Genomic DNA, 23,491 nt, shown 5'->3' on the forward strand with positions numbered 1-23,491 from the left:
CTCTTCCCCTTCTGGGGCACCAATGAGTCTTAAATTTGGGCATTTTATTTTATCTATCATATCCCTGAGATCCATTTCAATTTTTTTGATTTTTTCCCCCATTTTTTTTTGTTCTTTAATTTTCTTTCATTTTCCATTCTGTGGTCCTCAAGGACACTGAGCTGTTGTTCAACTTCCACTAATCTTGTACTATGAGTATCCTGAATCTTTTTAATTTGGCCAACAGTTTCTTTTATTTCCATAAGTTCATCTATTTTTTTATTTACTCTTGCAATTTCTTCTTTATGCTCTTCTAGGGTCTTCTTTATGTCCTTTGTATCCTGTGCCATGCTCTCATTGTTTGTCTTTAGTCCTTTGATTGATTGCGCCAAGTACTGTGTGTCTTCTGATCTTTTGATTTGGGTGTTTGGGTTTGGGTTCTCCATATCGTCTGGTTTTATCATATGCTTTAAATTTTTCTGTTGTTTTTGGCTTCTTGGCATTTGCTTTACTTGATAGGTTTCTTTCAGGACATGAAAAACACGAATCTCTAGTTTGTTAGATCTACAGCTTGGTGGCGTACACTTTCTCTAACTAACCAGCAGATGGTGTCTGCAAGTCACCTATTCCCCTCCAGTCAGTTCTCCCCAACTTTGTCTTTGTGGTGTGTGGGGATCTGATTCTTGTGGGGTTCAATTGGTGCACTAAGTTTGGGTGTGTTGTTGGTGCTGTCCATCCTGAATGTGGGGCGTGTGTCTGAGCAGTTAGGGAGGCAGGGCAGCTTTAATAATGAAACCTCCCAGGTGTTCCTGGAGATTTAAGCCTGTTGCAAGAGTCTAAGCCTTCATTTCAGTCTTGCCACAGATTGTCTCTGCCGCTGACCCACAAGTCTTTGGTATTGGTGTGGGGTCTCTGGGCTTTCTGAGCGGGTCCCCCTTCTCAGCCGTGCTCTTCCAGGACCTCTGCTGATGGAAGGCTGTGCCACACCACAAGTGTGTGCCAGCCCTCCAGGGAAGCCCTGGGCCTCTAGGCCATGCAGGGGCATTCCCAGCCTGCTGTAAAGATGGCTGAATGGGGCGTGTTAATTTCCCCCTTTTCACACAGCTCCGCCTTCCCAGCTCCAGGACAATTAGCTGTGGGTGCACTAAAGGCCACTGTCCACGGCTGACATTGTGGTGTGTGCACGGTGCTGCAGGAAACACTGCCCGTCACACTGGGGCCCTTGGCATGGCTCTGGGCTATGGGTCTGGCCCTGGGCAGAAGCATCCCCAGCCCGCCAAGAAGACAGCTTCAAGGGGCGCGGTTACTTTCTTCTTTCGGCTCCCCTCTGTTCCCCTGGCCCAGAGACAATCAGCAGTGGGTGTGGGAAGGGCTATCCTCCATGCCACACACTGAGGTATTGGCACAGCCCGCTCCTGCCACGTTTCACTGCACAGTTCTCGCCACCGTATCTGCAGCCACTCCTGGGTTTTTTTTAAAACAGAATTAGTCCATCTCCAAACACCAGCCCACGGTTTCCCCACACTGCAGCATGGCCACTGGACTTTCAGCCGGCTTACTCACTCGTTTCAGAATGCAGACTCCTGGTTTCACCAAACACACAGTCCCTGTGGATTAACAGACCTTGTCCAGCTGGTGCATTGCTGGAACTGGTGTTCTGGTCACTTTCCGGCTTTTATCAAGTATTTTTCATAGAGGCGTTTTTTTTGCCCTGTCTCACCTAGTCACCATCTTAGATTCCCCTCAGACTTTTGTAACCTAATCACAAAAGTGACATCCCATCATCTTTGCCATATTTTATCAGTTAAAAGGGAGTCAAGGGGAAGTCAAACCCATAGTCAAGGGGAGTAGATACACAAGGGTGTGAATACCAGGCAGTGAGAATCATTTGAGGACCAATTTAGAAGTCTGCCTCCATTCTTTCTTGGAACTTCAGATGTCATTTGCTAGGATGATTCTCTGACAGCAGTCTTCACCATATTGGCTGAACCTACCTTTCCCTGTACTAATAATAGCTAATGCATATATAATGCTAATTACATGCCAGATTTTACATGAGCTTTATATGAGCTTTACAAATATTAACTCATTTAATCCTCAAAACAACCTTCTGGGAGGCGGGGCAAGATGGCAGACTGGTGAGCTGTAAGTTTTAGCTACTCCTCCAAGAAAGTAGGTAAAAAACCAGGAACTGCGTGGACTGGACACCACAGAGCAATCTGACGTTGGGCATACTTCATACAACACTCATGAAAACGTGGAACTGCTGAGATCAGCGAAATCTGTAAGTTTTTGCGGCCAGGGGACCCGCGCCCCTCCCTGCCAGGCTCAGTCCCTGGGGAGGAGGGGCTGTCAGCTCCGGGAAGGAGAAGGGAGAATTGCAGTGGCTGCTCTTATCGGAAACTCATTCTACTGATTCAAACTCCAACCATAGATAGACTGAGACCAGACACCAGAGACTCTGAGAGCAGCCAGCCCAGCAGAGAGGAGACAGGCATAGAAAAAAAACAACACGAAAAACTCCAAAATAAAAGCGGAGGATTTTTGGAGTTCTGGTGAACGCAGAGGAGGGAAGGGCGGAGCTCAGGCCTTGAGGCACATATGCAAATCCCGAAGCAAAGCTGATCTCTCTGCCCTGTGCACCTTTCCTTAATGGCCCTGGTTGCTTTGTCTATTAGCATTTCAATAACCCATTAGATCTCTGAGGAGGGCCGTTTTTTTTTTTTTTTTTTTTTTTTTTTAAATCCTTTTTGCTTTTTCTAAAACAATTACTCTAAGAAGCTCAATACAGAAAGCTTCAAAGAATTGCAATTTGGGCACGGCAAGTCAAGAGCAGAACTAAGAGAGCTCTGAGACAAAAGGCAATAATCCAGTGGCTGAGAAAATTCACTAAACAACACAACTTCCCAAGAAAAGGGGGGTATCCGCTCACAGCCACCATCCTGGTGGACAGGAAACACTCCTGCCCATCGCCAGCCCCATAGCCCAGAGCTGCCCCAGACAACCCAGTGTGACGGAAGTGCTTCAAATAACAGGCACACACCACAAAACTGGGCGTGGACATTAGCCTTCCCTGCAACCTCAGCTGAATGTCCCAGAGCTGGGAAGGTGGAGCAGTGTGAATTAACAAAGCCCCATTCAGCCATCATTTGAGCAGACTGGGAGCCTCCCTACACAGCCCAGCAGCCCAGAACTGCCCTGGGGGGACGGCACTCACCTGTGACATAGCACAGTCATCCCTCAACAGAGGACCCGGGGTGCACGGCCTGGAAGAGGGGCCCACTTGCAAGTCTCAGGAGCCATACGCCAATACCAAAGACTTGTGGGTCAGTGGCAGAGACAAACTGTGGCAGGACTGAACTGAAGGATTAGACTATTGCAGCAGCTTTAAAACTCTAGGATCATCAGGGAGATTTGATTGTTAGGGCCACCCCCCCTCCCTGACTGCCCAGAAACACGCCCCACATACAGGGCAGGCAACACCAACTACACACGCAAGCTTGGTACACCAATTGGGCCCCACAAGACTCACTCCCCCACTCACCAAAAAGGCTAAGCAGGGGAGATCTGGCTTGTGGAGAACAGGTGGCTCGTGGACGCCACCTGCTGGTTAGTTAGAGAAAGTGTACTCCACGAAGCTGTAGATCTGATAAATTAGAGATAAGGACTTCAACTGGTCTACAAACCCTAAAAGAACCCTATCAAGTTCAGCAAATGCCACGAGGCCAAAAACAACAGAAAATTATAAAGCATATGAAAAAACCAGACGATATGGATAACCCAAGCCCAAGCACCCAAATCAAAAGACCAGAAGAGACACAGCACCTAGAGCAGCTACTCAAAGAACTAAAGATGAACAATGAGACCATAGTACGGGATATGAAGGAAATCAAGAAGACCCTAGAAGAGCATAAAGAAGACATTGCAAGACTAAATAAAAAAATAGATGATCTTATGGAAATTAAAGAAACTGTTGACCAAATTAAAAAGATTCTGGACACTCATAGTACAAGACTAGAGGAAGTTGAACAACGAATCAGTGACCTGGAAGATGACAGAATGGAAAATGAAAGCATAAAAGAAAGAATGGGGAAAAAAATTGAAAAAATCAAAATGGACCTCAGGGATATGATAGATAATATGAAACGTCCGAATATAAGACTCATTGGTGTCCCAGAAGGGGAAGAAAAGGGTAAAGGTCTAGGAAGAGTATTCAAAGAAATTGTTGGGGAAAACTTCCCAAATCTTCTAAACAACATAAATACACAAATCATAAATGCTCAGCGAACTCCAAATAGAATAAATCCAAAAAAAAACCCACTCCAAGACATATACTGATCACACTGTCAAACATAGAAGAGAAGGAGCAAGTTCTGAAAGCAGCAAGAGAAAAGCAATTCACCACATACAAAGGAAACAGCATAAGACTAAGTAGTGACTACTCAGCAGCCACCATGGAGGCAAGAAGGCAGTGGCACGATATATTTAAAATTCTGAGTGAGAGGAATTTCCAGCCAAGAATACTTTATCCAGCAAAGCTCTCCTTCAAATTTGAGGGAGAGCTTAAATTTTTCACAGACAAAGAAATGCTGAGAGAATTTGCTAACAAGAGACCTGCCCTACTGGAGATACTAAAGGGAGCCCTACAGACAGAGAAACAAAGACAGGACAGAGAGACTTGGAGAAAGGTTCAGTACTAAAGAGATTCGGTATGGGTACAATAAAGGATATTAATAGAGAGAGGGAAAAATATGGCAAACATAATCCAAAGGATAAGATGGCCGATTCAAGAAATGCCTTCACGGTTTTAACGTTGAATGTAAATGGATTAAACTCCCCAATTAAAAGATATAGATTCGCAGAATGGATCAAAAAAAATGAACCATCAATATGTTGCATACAAGAGACTCATCTTAGACACAGGGACACAAAGAACCTGAAAGTGAAAGGATGGAAAAAAATATTTCATGCAAGCTACAGCCAAAAGAAAGCAGGTGTAGCAATATTAATCTCAGATAAAATAGACTTCAAATGCAGGGATGTTTTGAGAGACAAAGAAGGCCACTACATACTAATAAAAGGGGCAATTCAGCAAGAAGAAATAACAATCGTAAATGTCTATGCACCCAATCAAGGTGCCACAAAATACATGAAAGAAACACTGGCAAAACTAAAGGAAGCAATTGATGTTTCCACAATAATTGTGGGAGACTTCAACACATCACTCTCTCCTATAGATAGATCAACCAGACAGAAGACCAATAAGGAAACTGAAAACCTAAACAATCTGATAAATGAATTAGATTTAACAGACATCTACAGGACATTACATCCCAAATCACCAGGATACACATACTTTTCTAGTGCCCACGGAACTTTCTCCAGAATAGATCATATGCTGGGACATAAAACAAGCCTCAATAAATTTAAAAAGATTGAAATTATTCAAAGCACATTGTCTGACCACAATGGAATACAATTAGAAGTCAATAACCATCAGAGACTTAGAAAATTCACAAATACCTGGAGGTTAAACAACACACTCCTAAACAATCAGTGGGTTAAAGAAGAAATAGCAAGAGAAATTGCTAAATATATAGAGACGAATGAAAATGAGAACACAACATACCAAAACCTATGGGATGCAGCAAAAGCAGTGCTAAGGGGGAAATTTATAGCACTAAACGCATATATTAAAAAGGAAGAAAGAGCCAAAATCAAAGAACTAATGGATCAACTGAAGAAGCTAGAAAATGAACAGCAAACCAATCCTAAACCAAGTACAAGAAAAGAAATAACAAGGATTAAAGCAGAAATAAATGACATAGAGAACAAAAAAACAATAGAAAGGATAAATATCACCAAAAGTTGGTTCTTTGAGAAGATCAACAAGATTGACAAGCCCCTAGCTAGACTGACAAAATCAAAAAGAGAGAAGACCCATATAAACAAAATAATGAATGAAAAAGGTGACATAACTGCAGATCCTGAAGAAATTAAAAAAATTATAAGAGGATATTATGAACAACTGTATGGCAACAAACTGGATAATGTAGAAGAAATGGACAATTTCCTGGAAACATATGAACAACCTAGACTGACCAGAGAAGAAATAGAAGACCTCAACCAACCCATCACAAGCAAAGAGATCCAATCAGTCATCAAAAATCTTCCCACAAATAAATGCCCAGGGCCAGATGGCTTCACAGGGGAATTCTACCAAACTTTCCAGAAAGAACTGACACCAATCTTACTCAAACTCTTTCAAAACATTGAAAAAAATGGAACACTACCTAACTCATTTTATGAAGCTAACATCAATCTAATACCAAAACCAGGCAAAGATGCTACAAAAAAGGAAAACTACCGGCCAATCTCCCTAATGAATATAGATGCAAAAATCCTCAACAAAATACTTGCAAATCGAATCCAAAGACACATTAAAAAAATCATACACCATGACCAAGTGGGGTTCATTCCAGGCATGCAAGGATGGTTCAACATCAGAAAAACAATCAATGTATTACAACACATTAAAAACTCGAAAGGGAAAAATCAATTGATCATCTCAATAGATGCTGAAAAAGCATTTGACAAAATCCAACATCCCTTTTTGATAAAAACACTTCAAAAGGTAGGAATTGAAGGAAACTTCCTCAACATGATAAAGAGCATATATGAAAAACCCACAGCCAGCATAGTACTCAATGGTGAGAGACTGAAAGCCTTCCCTCTAAGATCAGGAACAAGACAAGGATGCCCGCTGTCACCACTGTTATTCAACATTGTGCTGGAAGTGCTAGCCAGGGCAATCCAGCAAGACAAAGAAATAAAAGGCATCCAAACTGGAAAAGAAGAAGTAAAACTGTCATTGTTTGCAGATGATATGATCTTATATCTAGAAAACCCTGAGAAATCAACGATACACCTACTAGAGCTAATAAACAAATTTAGCAAAGTAGCGGGATACAAGATTAATGCACATAAGTCAGTAATGTTTCTATATGCTAGAAATGAACAAACTGAAGAGACACTCAAGAAAAAGATGCCATTTTCAATAGCAACTAAAAAAATCAAGTACCTAGGAATCAACTTAACCAAAGATGTAAAAGACCTATACAAAGAAAACTACATAACTCTACTAAAAGAAATAGAAGGGGACCTTAAAAGATGGAAAAATATTCCATGTTCATGGATAGGAAGGCTAAATGTCATTAAGATGTCAATTCTACCCAAACTCATCTACAGATTCAATGCAATCCCAATCAAAATTCCAACAACCTACTTTGCAGACTTGGAAAAGCTAGTTATCAAATTTATTTGGAAAGGGAAGATGCCTCGAATTGCTAAAGACACTCTAAAAAAGAAAAACCAAGTGGGAGGACTTACACTCCCTGACTTTGAAGCTTATTATAAAGCCACAGTTGCCAAAACAGCATGGTACTGGCACAAAGATAGACATATAGATCAATGGAATCGAATTGAGAATTCAGAGATAGACCCTCAGATCTATGGCCGACTGATCTTTGATAAGGCCCCCAAAGTCACCGAACTGAGCCATAATGGTCTTTTCAACAAATGGGGCTGGGAGAGTTGGATATCCATATCCAAAAGAATGAAAGAGGACCCCTACCTCACCCCCTACACAAAAATTAACTCAAAATGGACCAAAGATCTCAATAGAAAAGAAAGTACCATAAAACTCCTAGAAGATAATGTAGGAAAACATCTTCAAGACCTTGTATTAGGAGGCCACTTCCTAGACTTTACACCCAAAGCACAAGCAACAAAAGAGAAAATAGATAAATGGGAACTCCTCAAGCTTAGAAGTTTCTGCACCTCAAAGGAATTTCTCAAAAAGGTAAACAGGCAGCCAACTCAATGGGAAAAAATTTTTGGAAACCATGTATCTGACAAAAGACTGATATCTTGCATATACAAAGAAATCCTACAACTCAATGACAATAGTACAGACAGCCCAATTATAAAATGGGCAAAAGATATGAAAAGACAGTTCTCTGAAGAGGAAATACAAATGGCCAAGAAACACATGAAAAAATGTTCAGCTTCACTAGCTATTAGAGAGATGCAAATTAAGACCACAATGAGATACCATCTAACACCGGTTAGAATGGCTGCCATTAAACAAACAGGAAACTACAAATGCTGGAGGGGATGTGGAGAAATTGGAACTCTTATTCATTGTTGGTGGGACTGTATAATGGTTCAGCCACTCTGGAAGTCAGTCTGGCAGTTCCTTAGAAAACTAGATATAGAGCTACCATTCGATCCAGCGATTGCACTTCTCGGTATATACCCGGAAGATCGGAAAGCAGTGACACGAACAGATATCTGCACGCCAATGTTCATAGCAGCATTATTCACAATTGCCAAGAGATGGAAACAACCCAAATGTCCTTCAACAGATGAGTGGATAAATAAAATGTGGTATATACACACGATGGAATACTACGCGGCAGTAAGAAGGAACGATCTGGTGAAACATATGACAACATGGATGAACCTTGAAGACATAATGCTGAGCGAAATAAGCCAGGCACAAAAAGAGAAATATTATATGCTACCACTAATGTGAACTTTGAAAAATGTAAAACAAATGGTTTATAATGTAGAATGTAGGGGAACTAGCAGTAGAGAGCAATTAAGGAAGGGGGAACAATAATCCAAGAAGAACAGATAAGCTATTTAACGTTCTGGGGATGCCCAGAAATGACTATGGTCTGTTAATTTCTGATGGATGTAGTAGGAACAAGTTCACTGAAATGTTGCTGTATTATGTAACTTTCTTGGGGTAAAGTAGGAACATGTTGGAAGTTAAGCAGTTATCTTAGGTTAGTTGTCTTTTTCTTACTCCCTTGTTATGGTCTCTTTGAAATGTTCTTTTATTGTATGTTTGTTTTCTTTTTAACTTTTTTTTTCATACAGTTGATTTAAAAAAGAAGGGAAAGTTAAAAAAAAAAAAAAGAAAGAAAGAAAAACAAGGAAAAAAAAAAAAAAGATGTAGTGCCCCCTTGAGGAGCCTGTGGAGAATGCAGGGGTATTCGCCTACCCCACCTCCATGGTTGCTAACATGACCACAGACATAGGGGACTGGTGGTTTGATGGGTTGAGCCCTCTACCATAAGTTTTACCCTTGGGAAGACGGTTGCTGCAAAGGAGAGGCTAGGCCTCCCTGTATTTGTGCCTGAGTCTCCTCCTGAATGCCTCTTTGTTGCTCAGATGTGGCCCTGTCTCTCTGGCTAAGCCAACTTGAAAGGTGAAATCACTGCCCTCCCCACTACGTGGGATCAGACACCCAGGGAAGTGAATCTCCCTGGCAACGTGGAGTGTGACTCCCGGGGAGGAATGTAGACCCGGCATCGTGGGATGGAGAACATCTTCTTGACCAGAAGGGGGATGTGAAAGGAAATGAAATAAGCTTCAGTGGCAGAGAGATTCCAAAACGAGCCGAGAGATCACTCTGGTGGGCACTCTTACGCACACTTTAGACAACCTTTTTTAGGTTCTAAAGAATTGGGGTAGCTGGTGGTGGATGCCTGAAACTTTTAAACTACAACCCAGAACCCATGAATCTCGAAGACAGTTGTATAAAAATGTAGCTTATGAGGGGTGACAGTGGGATTGGGAATGCCATAAGGACCAAACTCCACTTTGTCTAGTTTATGGATGGATGTGTAGAAAAGTAGGGGAAGCAAACAAACAGACAAAGGTACCTAGTGTTCTTTTTTACTTCAATTGCTCTTTTTCACTCTAATTATTATTCTTGTTATTTTTGTGTGTGTGCTAATGAAGGTGTCAGGGATTGATTTAGGTGATGAATGTACAACTATGTAATGGTACTGTAAACAATCGAAAGTACAATTTGTTTTGTATGACTGCGTGGTATGTGAATATATCTCAATAAAATGATGATTAAAAAAAAATAAATAAAAAAAAAAAAAAAAAAAAGAAAAGTAGGGGAAGCAAACAAACAGATAAAGGTACCCAGTGTTCTTTTTTACTTCAATTGCTCTTTTTCACTCTAATTATTATTCTTGTTATTTTTGTGTGTGTGCTAATGAAGGTGTCAGGGATTGATTTAGGTGATGAATGTACAACTATGTAATGGTACTATAAACAATCGAAAGTACAATTTGTTTTGTATGACTGGGTGGTATGTGAATATATCTCAATAAAATTATTATTAAAAAAAAAAAAAAAAAAAAAAAAACAACCTTCTGAAGTAGATACCTATATAAGCTCATTTTACAGCCAAGCCGACTGAGTTACATAGAAGTATCTTGCAAAGGTTATATAGCTATTAAGTGGTAGAGGTGGGATTTGGGATCTGGGAGTTTGGTTTCAGAATTCCTGCTATTAACCACCATACTATTCCATAATCCAAACATGAGCTGAGATCCCATATTGTCCATTCCTGGAATAGTGTGATATTAAAACAAAACACTAAAAGCATAGTTGAGCAACCAGAATAAGAATTCTAACACTTTATTAGCATTAAAAGAGATTCAGTCCACATCCTAAAGCAGCACAATTTGGATCCTAGGACCTTATTCTTGCCAAGTCTCCCCTCCCCATGTTCCCTGAAACCCAGCTCAGGCTTTTTTACATTTTCTTTCTCCTCTACTTCTCTCTTATTTCCTTATAATATAGGTTGATTTGGTGTTTTGGCTCCATTCTTTAGTACCCATCTATTTAGCTCATTACCTGAACCCTATACATCAAATGGCAGTCCTGAAATTGACCAAGAAATCAAGAGTTTTACTCCCTTGTCTCCTAAATGTCCTGTTGGGCTTCTTCCTACCAATTTCTGTATCATAAGAAAAACATAGACCCAGCAAAGACAGAATTCTCCTTAGAGAGTAGGGTAGAGTGAGAAGTTGAGTAAATAAAAAGACAATTCTCTTTTGCTTGGGTGGGTTTGGGGGTGGGGAGTGGAAAGGAGAAAGAACAGTAGGCTAGAGACACATGTCAGCAATCCTTGTCTTCATCACATTCCAAGAGATTTATGACTGTTATGATGTGTCCTTATGATCACAGATGAGATTGTCAAGCAGTGTGGGACAGTCTCAGCAGAACTGAGGGCCTTGGATGTGGCAGGGAAGCTTTCTTCTCAGGTCTCTCATCCAGGTGGTTCCCTGAAGCTGTGAATGGGGGATAAAGCACATGAGAAACCAAAGAGAGTAAGTCGTGCTTCCTGCTCCCCAGGCCCACTGGCCACCCATTACCCTGGGGTCCACACTTTGCTTCCAAGCACGTGCTTTGTTCACATGAAGGTGAGAGCTGATTCAAGAAAGATTAAGTCTCCACACTGCATTTTCTCTCAGAGTAAAACAAGGGAACTGACTCTTAAATCCGGTAGCATCTATCTTAGCAAAGCCTCTCCAATAGGTCTCTCTTATCCATTCTTGCTACCAACATCCTCATATGAAATTTCTGCTCTAAACCACTTCAACTGTCCTCTAAGTTACTCCCAACTTCTTGTGCCTCTCCCCCTCAATTCATTTCACCTACCACTGCCAGTTTAAGCTTCTCAAATGCTAGTCTGATCACACCATGTCACCACTCAAAACCTCTCTGTTGTTTCCCTTTCCCCATAAATTTCTTATCTAGACCTTGAAGACCCTCAAAGCCCTCTTTTTAGACATATTCTTCTACACATATCAGATTATCCATCTAAAATAGATGAATCACTGATTGTCAAATTCTCTACACTTTTCTGCCTTTTACTCCCATCAATTTTCCTGCCTCTAATACCTTCTAATTCTTTCAGCCCCACCCCACCTATCAGTCAAGGACCATCAGAAAAGCCACCTCCCTCGAGAAACATCTCCAGATAATTGCAACTCAGTGTGATTTCATCCTTTTTCATTTACCATTTCATTCATTTGATCCTCTTGTATGACATTGTTCTTGTACTACTGTATCCATATAACATCTGTTTAGTAGAAAGTTTCTTCTTTGAAAGGAAGGGAGTTTCCTTGCTTGACTTTAAATTTCCTACTTTGCCCAGCAAAATTTCTTAAACACATGCATGTTAAACGTTCAGTAAGTAGCAGCTGAATTGAAATGAAGTCTGTAGGGCTGATATCTCTCTTATTCTAATGTATCAAATACACCTTTGGGTGGACTAGGTGGGGATGGCGTGAGACGCATTCCTTTGAAGAGGGAGGGCATGAGGGAAAGCACAGGAGAGGCCCTTGACCTGGGTGGTCATTGTTCATGTACATTCCACAACTTGAATGTCATCAGAACCCCTGAACATTTAGTCTCTAGGTGTTACCTCGAGAGCAATGCCTTTAACCAGCCTGACCGCATGCTTTTCAACCCTGTTCACCAACCACTGTCAGAGGGAGTGAGGCACAGGGCATGTCAAACAGGAAAGACAGTTACGTCCAACTCAATTCTACAAATATCCATCCAACACATACTATGAGCCAGGCACTCTGCTAAGTGCTGGGGAGAGAGAGATGAAGAAGACAGGGCCCAGGCATCTTCAAAATATGACACCAATGCAACCCTTTATGCTGATAGCTTTCTATACGGCTCAGCTCTGGACTAAGTGCTTTATATGCATTATCAAGTTTAAGCTTTACAACCACCCTTATTATCACCTTTATTTTATAGATGGGGGAAAAAAAGCTTAAAGAGGCTAAGTGCCTTGCCTAGAGTTAGCAAGTGGCAGAGCTAGGATTGAAACCTAGTGTTGGCTGACTTGAGTCCATCCTGAGAAGCACTAACTCTGCCTCCTCCACGTGCTCTTGCTCTGCTCAAATTAGACTCTTGCTGTCTTCTTGACTTGTTGAGTCTTGCAATGTGGCTTTGGGTGAGTGTGTACATATCATAAACAACTTTGCCTTCCTTTTCCTCTGGAGATTCCACATGTTCACAGAATACTCTCCCCCTGGATTTTCTCCAGCACTCTTACCCCAGCAATACTCATGGACTGAAAGACAGAGGCAGGGTCTGTTTGCTCATATCTCTTCAAGGCATCCCTCCCACCTTACTCTACTCTGATACTCTCAGCTATATGGTTTGTCCTTTTCTATTGTATGAGTTTTGCAAGCCTCCTCAAATACTTTATGAAACAGGTGATACATAAATAAATCACACTTAACATGTGAAAGCAACTTAGAGAATGTCTTATCCAGTTTTCACTTTGTTCCATGGAGTAGCTCTTTGGGTCCCTCACCCCCACTGCCTCTGGAGCACTCCTCTCCATGTCTTTTGCATATAGGGCTTGCTTCCTGGAACATTTCCTTGGAAGAATGGATTCTATATCTGATAAAAGTTCAGTTTCTCATCTTATTGAAGAGGAACCTGAGTTTCAAGGTGAAGTGGCTTGTCCAAGGTCACTCAGTAAGGTGAGCAGCAGAGTTGGGATGAGAACTAGGGAGTCTTGGCCATCAGACCTCAGCTCTCCCCATTGTAACCTACTCCCTCCTCCCTGGGATGAGGGAGCAGAGGAGAACTCTTCATCACCCTCTTAAGGCAGGAAGAGTTTCCACAAAGCTCACAGCCTTGTACCTTCCATTCCCTTTTCCCCTCCTTTTTCTCCCTGAACTATGTGCTCCTGATGGTCAAAGCAGGCAAGGTCCTTATGACAAAACCCGGGAGAAGCAAATGCAGGTGGAGTGTGCTCCAGCAGAAAGTGTATGTGTGGATGAAGGTTTTCCTGTTATTTGAATTCTCTTAGATGCTAACTTTTGTATTTCATTCAAACTGAAATTTCCAGCACTTGGTTGGCTCCTGATGCAAGAGTCTTGCTTTCCCATGTGCATCTCTCCTAAACTTGCTGGTTGTCTCTCCTGGAGGCTCCCAGCTTCTGTCTTGAGGTTCTGCCTGTTGGGCTTGAACAGTTTTTCCATTATTAGAAAAGCATGTCCTGGCAAGCTCTGAGGACACATTGTAAATGATCTGAGAGAGGGCACACCTTTTGGTAAACAGGTGGTCATACCAGCTGCAAAAACATCTTCTGCTTTGGCACTCTTGGCACCCGAGGGACCCAAGCCAAGCCTTTATTTGGTCTTTGAATCCTCATAGACAGAAAACTTAGCCTAGGGTGGGAAGGAAAGGAAGTTGTTAAGAGTTTGAAAACCACACTTATATCTTCCACAAACAGATCAACTGGTGCCCTGAAGGGAGATAATTGTTTCAATATTTATTCAACAAATTTTGGTTGAGTGCCTAGCAGGGGCCAGACACTGCTAGGAACTGGGAACATGCTGGTGGGTGAAAGAAACAGGTTCTCTGCCTCCATGGAGCTTACAGCTTAGTGGAGGACGCAGACAATAAGAAGGCATTGCAGGCTATTTTTAAAGCAGTGATCAGAGGAAAGTTCATAGCCTTAAACTCATTCATCATCAGTAAGAATTAAAGCAAGTGAATTAAATTTCTAATGCATTTGTGTCTCCACCCCATCCCCGCCCCCCACTAAAGTAAGAAAACTAAATAGACAAGAATATTATAGACAGGGAAGAAACAGTGAAAAGATGGCAGGTAAGGGTGGTGGGGTGGGGGGTAGGGATGCTGCTACTTTAAATGAAGTGGTTAGAGAAGGCCATATGAGAAAGCAAATGTAACCTGACACCTGAAAGATAATAGGAAGCCAAAATATTTGAAGACCCAGGAATACAACATACACAAAGTTAACGAGACAGAATAGGGTCAGTGTGTGTGTGTGGAACAGAAGGGCCACCTGTGTGACACAGCACCTTGAATGAAGGAGAGTGTAAGAGGCCTGGTGGGTGACAATAAGGAGTTTGGCTTTTATTCTGAGGGCACTGAGAGTTTAGACATAGATCACAAGAATTCTGAACAGACCTCACCTCCTTGGCTGGGCCTTCATTGCTCATTCCCCATCCATTCCATTCTCCCAGTTGCTGTTCAAAATTTACTCCAGCCTCAGTTTTGAATAAGCCTTTCTCTGTCCTCCTGCTAAAGGGTAGAGATTGGGCTATCAGAAACTCCAGAGACCCATGAGATCTTGAATACGTTGGGCCTGGTTAAGTCAGCTTTCATAAATTCCTAACCTCTCGTCTACATTTAAGGTGTAGACATTTAGCTATAAGAGCCTCCTCCTCTCTGAGACTTGGCAGAGCAGAACAGAAGCTCCAGAGTGTATCACTGATTTCACTACATCTGGAATAAAGATCAGGCCAGCTGATCTTTAAAAATGCAGATTTTCTTTACTGCCTCCTCCCACCAAACTACTAAAGTTAAGCAACAGGCATTCAACTGGTGGACAATACATTCATCTTAAATCTGTCTAGGCATGGTTTCTTCCGTTACCAAAACCACAATTAACCCTAATTAAGGCTCACCCATCCACTCTTCATTGCCTCATTCCCAACCCCACCTACAGAAGAAAACCCAGCCCACTCCCCACCTGTAACCCAGAAAAGTAGAAACTGTTTAATGAGGCGCATGGACCCAGAGCCTTCTTATGGAGGACCCATATGTGTTTTGTTCCCTTTAACACTGGAATGGCCAATGGGGAAGGAAAACAGGGGGACACCATGTAGGGAAAGCAACTGTCCCAGCTGCAAACGTGGGATTCTGTCCCCATTTTCCTTCCCACTGAAGGATTGTCTTTCCTTGATTGTTTAAAAACTGACTGGCTCCTGTTCTATTTATTTTCTTTTATTTGTTCCACAAATATCTATTGAACAGTTAATAAGTGTCATGCAAAAATTTCTGGTATGATTCTTTCCTGGAGTGGCACAGTGGATAGAGCATGAATTCCGAAGTCAGAGGACCTCAGGTTTGAGTCCAGGAAGTTTTGCTTACCTGGAGTTAATCAGTTTACATCCCCAAAGTTCAGTAGCTACCTTGGCAGTCTACAGGGCTCTGAGGATCAAATATAGCACATATGTAGGTTCTATAAACCATAAAGGGCTTCAAAATGATAGTTGTGTATGAGCATTGCATTTGTTTTTTGAGTTTCAGATATTTTTTAATCATGACACACCAACAGGGTTTCGTGTATTTAGAGGAGAAATATTTCCAGGTTAAATGGAAAATTGTGTGGATGGATTTTGGAAGAACCTCATGCTAAGCAGCTCTAAAGGGAAACATTTCATTTAGAAGTCTGGTCCTTCTTTCTTCAATTTGCTGTAACGCACATTCACTGGGTAGAACTTGTATTGCTCCTTGGGACCCAGTTTGTTCCAGAGTTCTGGGTTATTCTTTCTGTCCCAACTGACATCTGGATTGAACACTGCCAGATGCAAGGCATGCAGTGCTGCTTCAGGACCTCTGGCAATAACTACAAAGAGGAGGACCAAGCTTGGGTGCTTCTTGGCCTGACCAAGGATCTGGCAGAACATGTTTGTGGCAGAGGCCTTGGGTATAGCAGGAATGACGAAAAAAGTTTTGAGGCCCAGGATTTAGCAGTCTCTGCACCAAGCCTGAGCTGCACTTGTTTTTAAGTGGATCTTCTTGTGGTCACTCATGGCCCATAGCCAGAAGAATCCAGTAGAGGCTACGGACCACTCACTTGCACATGCTCACTCCAAGGCCCCTTGGGCAACCTTAACAATGTGTTCCTATAGTCATAAGTTTTTCTAAAGTTTGGAAAATAAACATATTTTAACTGTGATTTATTAAGATCACTATGTCTTGATGTCAGTGCAGCAGCCTACAACTAAATTCCTAAATGCCACTGGGACTAATTTAAAAAAGAATCCCAGTTTCTACTTTTACTCAATGGTGAAATTGGTTGCTCTTGTATTTTATGGGAAAAAAATGGTTCTTTTTTTAACCTTCATACATTGAAACAAAAATACTTTAACTGCTGTAAACCTTCAAAAGTTAATAGAACGTTTTGGAGAGAAGCTCAGAGCTGACACTGATGCTCTGAGGTGCTAGACCAGAGTTTGCCCCAGACCAGCTGAGAGAGACTTTTGGAGGGACGCTTGGGAGCTGACACTCAGAGATGCTTGGAGACATTTGAAGATGCTAGCCCAGAGATATTTTGGAGAAAGCCATTTTGAAACCAGAACCCCAGGACAAAAGGTCAGCAGACGCCAGCCACATGCCTTCCCAGCTAACAGAGGTTTTCTGGACTCCATCGGCCATTCTTCAGTGAAGCTATCCTCTTGTTAATGCCTTAATTTGGACATTTTCATGGCCTTCTGACTGTAAATTTGTAACTTAATAAATCCCCTTTATAAAAGCCAAAAAAAGAAAAGTTAATAGAAGTGAGATCATACTGGTTTGTTTCTTAGCTTGATTGGAGAAAAATTAAATTGCTGCATTTCACAGGGACCCATTTGCATGGCATTCACAGTTTAGACTGTATAAGAAGAAATGTATGTGGTGAAATGTTAGCAAAAAATAAAGATCACTATGTCTTTCCTCTCTGACTTTCCCACCATCACTCTTTTATTATTGAGTAGTGATAAGTGACAGTAGACATGGTTGGTATTAGGCTAGGGAGAAGTTGACTTGAGGATCCATGAAGTTTGCATTTAGTGGCATATATTTGTGTGGTTTGCAGTCACTTCTGTGTTTAGTTAGGTTATTACAAGGCCTCTTGGGGTAAGAATGGCTTCCAGGAATACTCCTAACCCCCACTGTGCCAACTGACCTGGACTCATATCAGGAAGGTGCAGGACCAAGTGCCAAATCATGATATGAATGTGCTCCACAGTAGCTAGCACCAGAAATATATGTAAGGAATAGAGGAGAAATAAGGATTGAAATGTATGGACACAAAAATAGTCTGTAGAAAATTCTTCCATTTATCAGCTCCATAAAATTGTAAGAAGATTCAGTTTTCACTAATACCTAGTTAAAATGAAATTTTGTTACTCTCAGGAATATACTTGTAGAGCAGGGTTCACAGTTTTAAATGCACTATAATTTTTTTTTCTTTTTTGATAGGAATCTTGCAATATTAAAAATGATCCCAATTCCTGTGTATTTATAGGGCATAAACCTATAGCATTATCAACAGCAAACTCATCCGTGTGTAAAGTCACATGTTTTATGCATTTTACCATACAGATCACCTCTCAGCATACTGGATACTCCTTGTGCTGACAAAATCTGTTGGCTTCAGATGAAAAAGGCACACCAAATTGCAACACACATAGCAAGTGCCTGAAAAAACAAGTGTTCCTGTGTCAAGTCTCCTACACATATTCATTACTAAATCAGTGTAAGTTATATACAAGTCATTTGATTACAAAACTATGTAGTTCAACACAAAATAGCAATAATTTAAAATTTCTCTTCCGGAGGCCTTAATTTCACATTATTTTTTTTAAGAATCACTGATGATACAAGAGTGTCCAAAAAAATTTGTAGAGCTGTATTGGGCAGTTAATGAATAAAAATACTATGTTATTGTCCTGGATTTGGTGAACTTTGAAATATTTGCTAGCTTTTTTGCATTTGAAAATTACAAATCTATTTTCTCATTCTAAAAAACTATTTATTTTGTGTTTTTTTTATTCATGACGAATTTTGTATTCTTTTTCTTGTATAAGCTTTATGTCTTCCAAAGCCCGCATCTACCCTGGCTGTAGATGGTGCAAAATGTAGTCATCCCACTTTGCTGTAGACACGAGTCTGGTATTGCTGCCCCACTTGCTGCTCCACCCTTCACCAACAGCACTCACCCCCAAGAGTGCACTTTGCAGTTTCCAGGGCTTGTCACCCAAGACAAGAAGCCAAGCATCCCAGAGACTGCTAATGAAAAGATTCTCATTAATGGGTTTCTGGAAGTTAGTTATGAAGGGATGCTATGAGAGGGTAAGCAAGGAAGAAAACTGCAGAGGTTAGCAAGGCAAATGACTCTCAGATAAAAGCCACACAGAGACAGCTCAGAGTAAAGTTATTAAAAGTTTGTTTACGTCTCACCCTAAAGTACTATTTTAAGTAGCAATAACTGACCAGTAGAGAAAGATCTCTGTGGTGGAGAATATTAGTTGTCCACCAAAATCTATTCTCCCGTACTTTCCTAGATGTAGACTTTAGACCAGGCATCTGGCTACTCAACTAGAGATTACACTTCCTAGACTCCTTTGTAGCTAGCTGTGGCCATGTGACTAAGTTCACCAACGGAATAGGAGTAGGAAAGATGTGTGCGACTTGTGCTTGGCTTGCTTTAAAAAAGATATTGCTGCCCTGGACTTTCTCTCCTTTACCCTCTTGCCATCTGGAAAGATCAGAGCAAAGAACTGAGCCAGACATTACCATATCTTTCAGTTCACAGTGCCCAGGGGGTCTCAATAATTTTATCATGGCACCCCTAGGCCAAAAGACTCTATTTATTAATAGTTTGGTCCAAATAACTTAAATCCTTATTTCTTAACTAACTAGTGCCAAGAACTGTGAACAGTCTAAGATTTTACCCTACTTGTAGGCTAGCAAGTTAGCCTGCCACAAATTCATGGATGCTCCCTAAAAAGACATGAGACTGCCGGCTCAGGGGCAAAGAATTTTATTACTCACAGCAAAAGCAGTAGAGTGTCAGCATTTTCTCTGGTTCCCCAAGGCCCAATTCCCACAGGGCTTTTTGAAGAGAGCCAGGTGACACCTGGTGAGGAGTTGCATTACAGGGAGAGGTAACTTGATTCTCAGGTACCAAGTTTTGGTAACCTGAATGTTTCATAATGGACAGCAAGCCTGACATTTTCCTTGGAGGAAAACATTATCTTTATTAGGCCAGACAATAAACAAACCTGTTCTTTGCTCCAGAGGTAGTCACTCTAACTAATGCTATTAGCTGTACAAACATCCTTGAAAAGATAGTCTGGATCAAAGTTGTTTTGGTTTGCTGAAGCTGCCGAAATGCAATATACCAGAAATGGATTGGCTTTTAATGATGGGGATTTATTAGCTGACAAATTTACAATGTTAAGGATATGAAAAGGTCCAAATTAAGGAATCAACAGGATGATACCTTCTCTGAAGAAAGGCTACTGGTAATCCGGACTGCTCTGTCACTTCGCCAGGCACATGTCAATGTCTACTGATCCTTCTCTCCCAAGTTTCATTGCTTCAGCTTCTGGCTCCTTAGTCTATGGCTTCCTTTCTCAGCTTCTGTGTCTTTTTCTGGGTGCTTCTCTAAATTTCATCATTCAGCTTTTCTGGGGCTTCTCTGAACTTCTCTGGGCTCTTTCTATGTGTCCCTTATCTTCTTATAAAGGATTCCAGTAAGAAGGTTAAGATCCACCCTGAATGAAGTGGGCCACATCTCAATTGAAGCAACCTAATCAGAAGGTCCCACCCACAATAGGTCTGCACCTACAGGGGTGGATTAAAAGAACATGGCCTTTTCTGGGGTACACACAGCCTCCAAACCACCACAAAAGGCATCAGTGCCTTTGCTTACAGGTTGTACAAAACCATGAGAGGTCTATGGAGAATCGTCTCCCTATACTTAGTAGCTATTTGCAAAAATAATATTCATAAATTGAAAGAAAAAATAATTTCATGTTTAAACAACTGTAATTGCTTAGTAATGGGATTTGTGCACCTGTTGCACCCTGAGCAGATCTTCAAACCTTGGAATCAGATTGGACACTGCCACCCTTATTCCTGTTCCACCTTGATTTTCACGTGGTACTTGCTTTTTTATCACAGCAATCACTGAAAACCTAGCTTCACAAAGATATGGCATGTTCACATAGTTTCTTTCAGAAGTTGAGGATTACTATATTTTCTTCAAAAATTGGAAATATCCTGTGATGCCCCCTGTGAGTTCACTATGGGTCCCTGGGACAACTTGGTGGGGTTTGGGATCTGCAGCCCAGAGCAGCAGTGGATGGAAGCAGCACTCAATCCTGAACGGCCTCACAGAACAGAGCTGTCTTGAAAACCCAGACTGGTCAAACTGTTATGTCAAAGATAAATAAACTTCTATCTTTCATAAGTCTCTGAATTTATGAGTCTCTTTATTGCAGCAGCATGGCCTTTATCCTAATATAACTTCCTACATAATTTTGGCTTTACCTCATAATGTAGTATTTGATGATAAGATTTCTTACATTGTGAAAAACTTGTTTCCTGTTGTTTCCTTTGTCTCTCCAAGCTCATTCATCACCTCAATCAACATTTATTTAACTCCTATCATGCTCTGGCATTGGACAAGCTTCCTTTCAAGATCTAAATACATTTCTGTTACTCACTACCCTCAGCTGACCCTTGAGCCAATTCTAAGCAAACCTCTTCCCCATGCAAAAAGTAGGGTCCGGGATTAGCACTGGTGCCCCACTCCCAGGAGTAGCTGGTGTGCCTAGAGAAGAGTTCCAGGGTATGTAAGTAAACAATGGTAGACTATCCCCCATTCCCTGCCCATCCCCCCAACATTGCTAGTTTCCCAAGTCCTTGTGCAAGACTTCTGTCTTCATGGCCTCAACATTCTCTGCTTCTTCTGCTGGCACTAAAGCTCTGCACTGAAGGTCCAGTCTACCCATATGGAATTAGGCACTGTGATCTCCTCTTGCCACTCCTATTTCCCTGGGAGCCGACACCTTTCCTCCTTAGCCCCAGACAGCAGACGAGACATCTAGAATCAGAATTCCGGACCCCATTGAAGATCAAGTACTTCCCCTGCTTAGAGACTTCAGTTGCCCACCTCTCCCATTACATCAGATTCCCTTGATTCACAGATGAATTTACCATATGACTTTGGAAACTGCTATTTAATCTGCTGGCTGGAGGGCAGCCCAACAGCTGGATGAGTTTACCAGCCCTGTCTGAGAATTTGTCATGGTGTCATGAATATCCGGTTCAGGTCCTGCCATGTCATGAAGCCTCATCTGCCCACTCTGGCATCTACTGGACAATTCCAGCAGCAAAACCTGGAACACAAACCTTAGCACTTATTCTTCTTTACTCTCATTGTTTCTGATATTCTTTGCTTCCCAATGAGATTACATGGCAATGAATATTTGGCTCAGTTATCTTTCATTTTATGATACAAATATTTCTGACATATGCAATGAAGTCTCTCAACCACTGCAGCAACCAAAATATTGAAGTAAGATGTGGTGTGTTAAATGGTATGAAAATGAATTTATAGTTATGGGATCTTGGAATTCTGCCCTGGACATCTCCTGACAAGCTCCCTGAGGGCAAATATGCACAAGGAACGAGAGCAAAGCAGAGTCAATTAACCTTTCATTGCTGGCTGGGTTTGGGCTGAACCAGGTCGTGGATCAGTCTTTTTTGCTAATCTGGTTAAGACCAAGAAACTTTAGACCAAAAGCTAATCAGGCACATCCATCAGAACACAAGCTGATCAGATACATCCGGTAGGACACAGAGAATGCATCCTGAAAGAGAAGCATGTAAGCATCAAGATAGAGAGTACTGCCTAGTGCTGAGCTGGCCTGGGCTGCTGCCACAGACAGCCCTGGTTCTGTGACACTAGGGAGCAGGAAAGAGAGCAGGCTCTGGCTGTTTGGCAATAGAAAGGAGAAGAGAGAAGAGGGGTGGCTGGACTCACCTTGGGTAGCATTGGGAGAAGCAGGCCCTATGTCCACTTGCTACTTTTGCAACATGGGTGAGACAGAGACAGAGAGACAGAGAGATAACAGAGACAGAGAGGAAGTGGAAGCAAATCAGGTATGGGCCTGGACACCCTCCAATTCCGCAACAAGGAAAGAGAAGAGCGTGCTAAAAGAGCCCCCCCCACCCCCCCACCCCCACCACCCCAGAAAAGTGACATTTTAATGCACATTGACTTCTACTAAACTTAGCCCATTGTGGGTCCTGGAATTTGAGCAGTCCATGCCAGCTTTTCTTCTTGAGAGCAGCAAAGAAGAGGGGATAGGGGGCTTTGCCTCCCTCCTGAAGCCTTCACTGTATAACACTCACAGACCTACCGCAGCAGGAATTCATTTAGCAAAGAATCTCAAAGGGGTTGAAATAAAACAAAACTTATGATGAACTTGGTGTAAACTAGAATATTTATCTTGGTCTACAACCAGGTTTCTAGTTTCAAAAAGCTCTCCCGCCTCTCTTGTGATTACATCAGTGGGCCCACCCAAATAATCCAGGGTAATCTCCCCATCCTAAAATCCTTATCCTAATCACTTTTGGAGTGTATTTTACCTATTCACAGGTTTTAGGGTTTAAGACACAGCCATCTTTGGGGGCCATTATTCAGCTACCACAGGAAATAATTACAGACCCCCTTGCATTTCTCCAGATGTCCAGCCAGCTTTCCCAACACCATTTAATTATGATCCTTCTTCCCCTCTGATTCAAAATTCTATCTTTATCCTAAATGTTCAATTCTTAGGTTGATTTCTGGGTTCCCTTTTCTAAGCCATTGATTTGACTATTTATTCACGGTCTAGTATCCATCTATTTTAATTCCATAGCATCTATACTAAATTGAAGGGACCATGTTCATTTTCTCCTATTGGATTTGCAAAAATAATAGCTTACGTTTATTGGCACTTATATTGAATCCTATGTAATTGCTGTGTCTATTTTGCCCTATACAATTGTCAATTTCATATAGCTCAATCTG

At 41.6% G+C, this 23,491-nt stretch overlaps 1 protein-coding gene across 1 annotated transcript; it reads right to left on the minus strand.

Annotated features, from left to right (window-relative positions):
• Positions 1 to 16,079: 16,079 nt before the first annotated feature.
• On the minus strand, positions 16,080 to 16,325 carry LOC119528626 (cytochrome c oxidase subunit NDUFA4-like). The gene has a single exon (XM_037828943.1). The coding sequence runs from the start codon at positions 16,323 to 16,325 to the stop codon at positions 16,080 to 16,082; it is 246 nt and encodes an 81-aa protein (XP_037684871.1).
• Positions 16,326 to 23,491: the final 7,166 nt, after the last annotated feature.

This window comes from Choloepus didactylus, chromosome 3 (genome assembly GCF_015220235.1).
Source record: "Choloepus didactylus isolate mChoDid1 chromosome 3, mChoDid1.pri, whole genome shotgun sequence".
Taxonomy (NCBI): domain Eukaryota; kingdom Metazoa; phylum Chordata; class Mammalia; order Pilosa; family Megalonychidae; genus Choloepus; species Choloepus didactylus.

Bases quoted from the DNA above. Each gene is read 5' to 3' on its own strand.
- LOC119528626 (XM_037828943.1), bottom strand. From the start codon at position 16,325: ATGTTCTGCCAGATCCTTGGTCAGGCCAAGAAGCACCCAAGCTTGGTC.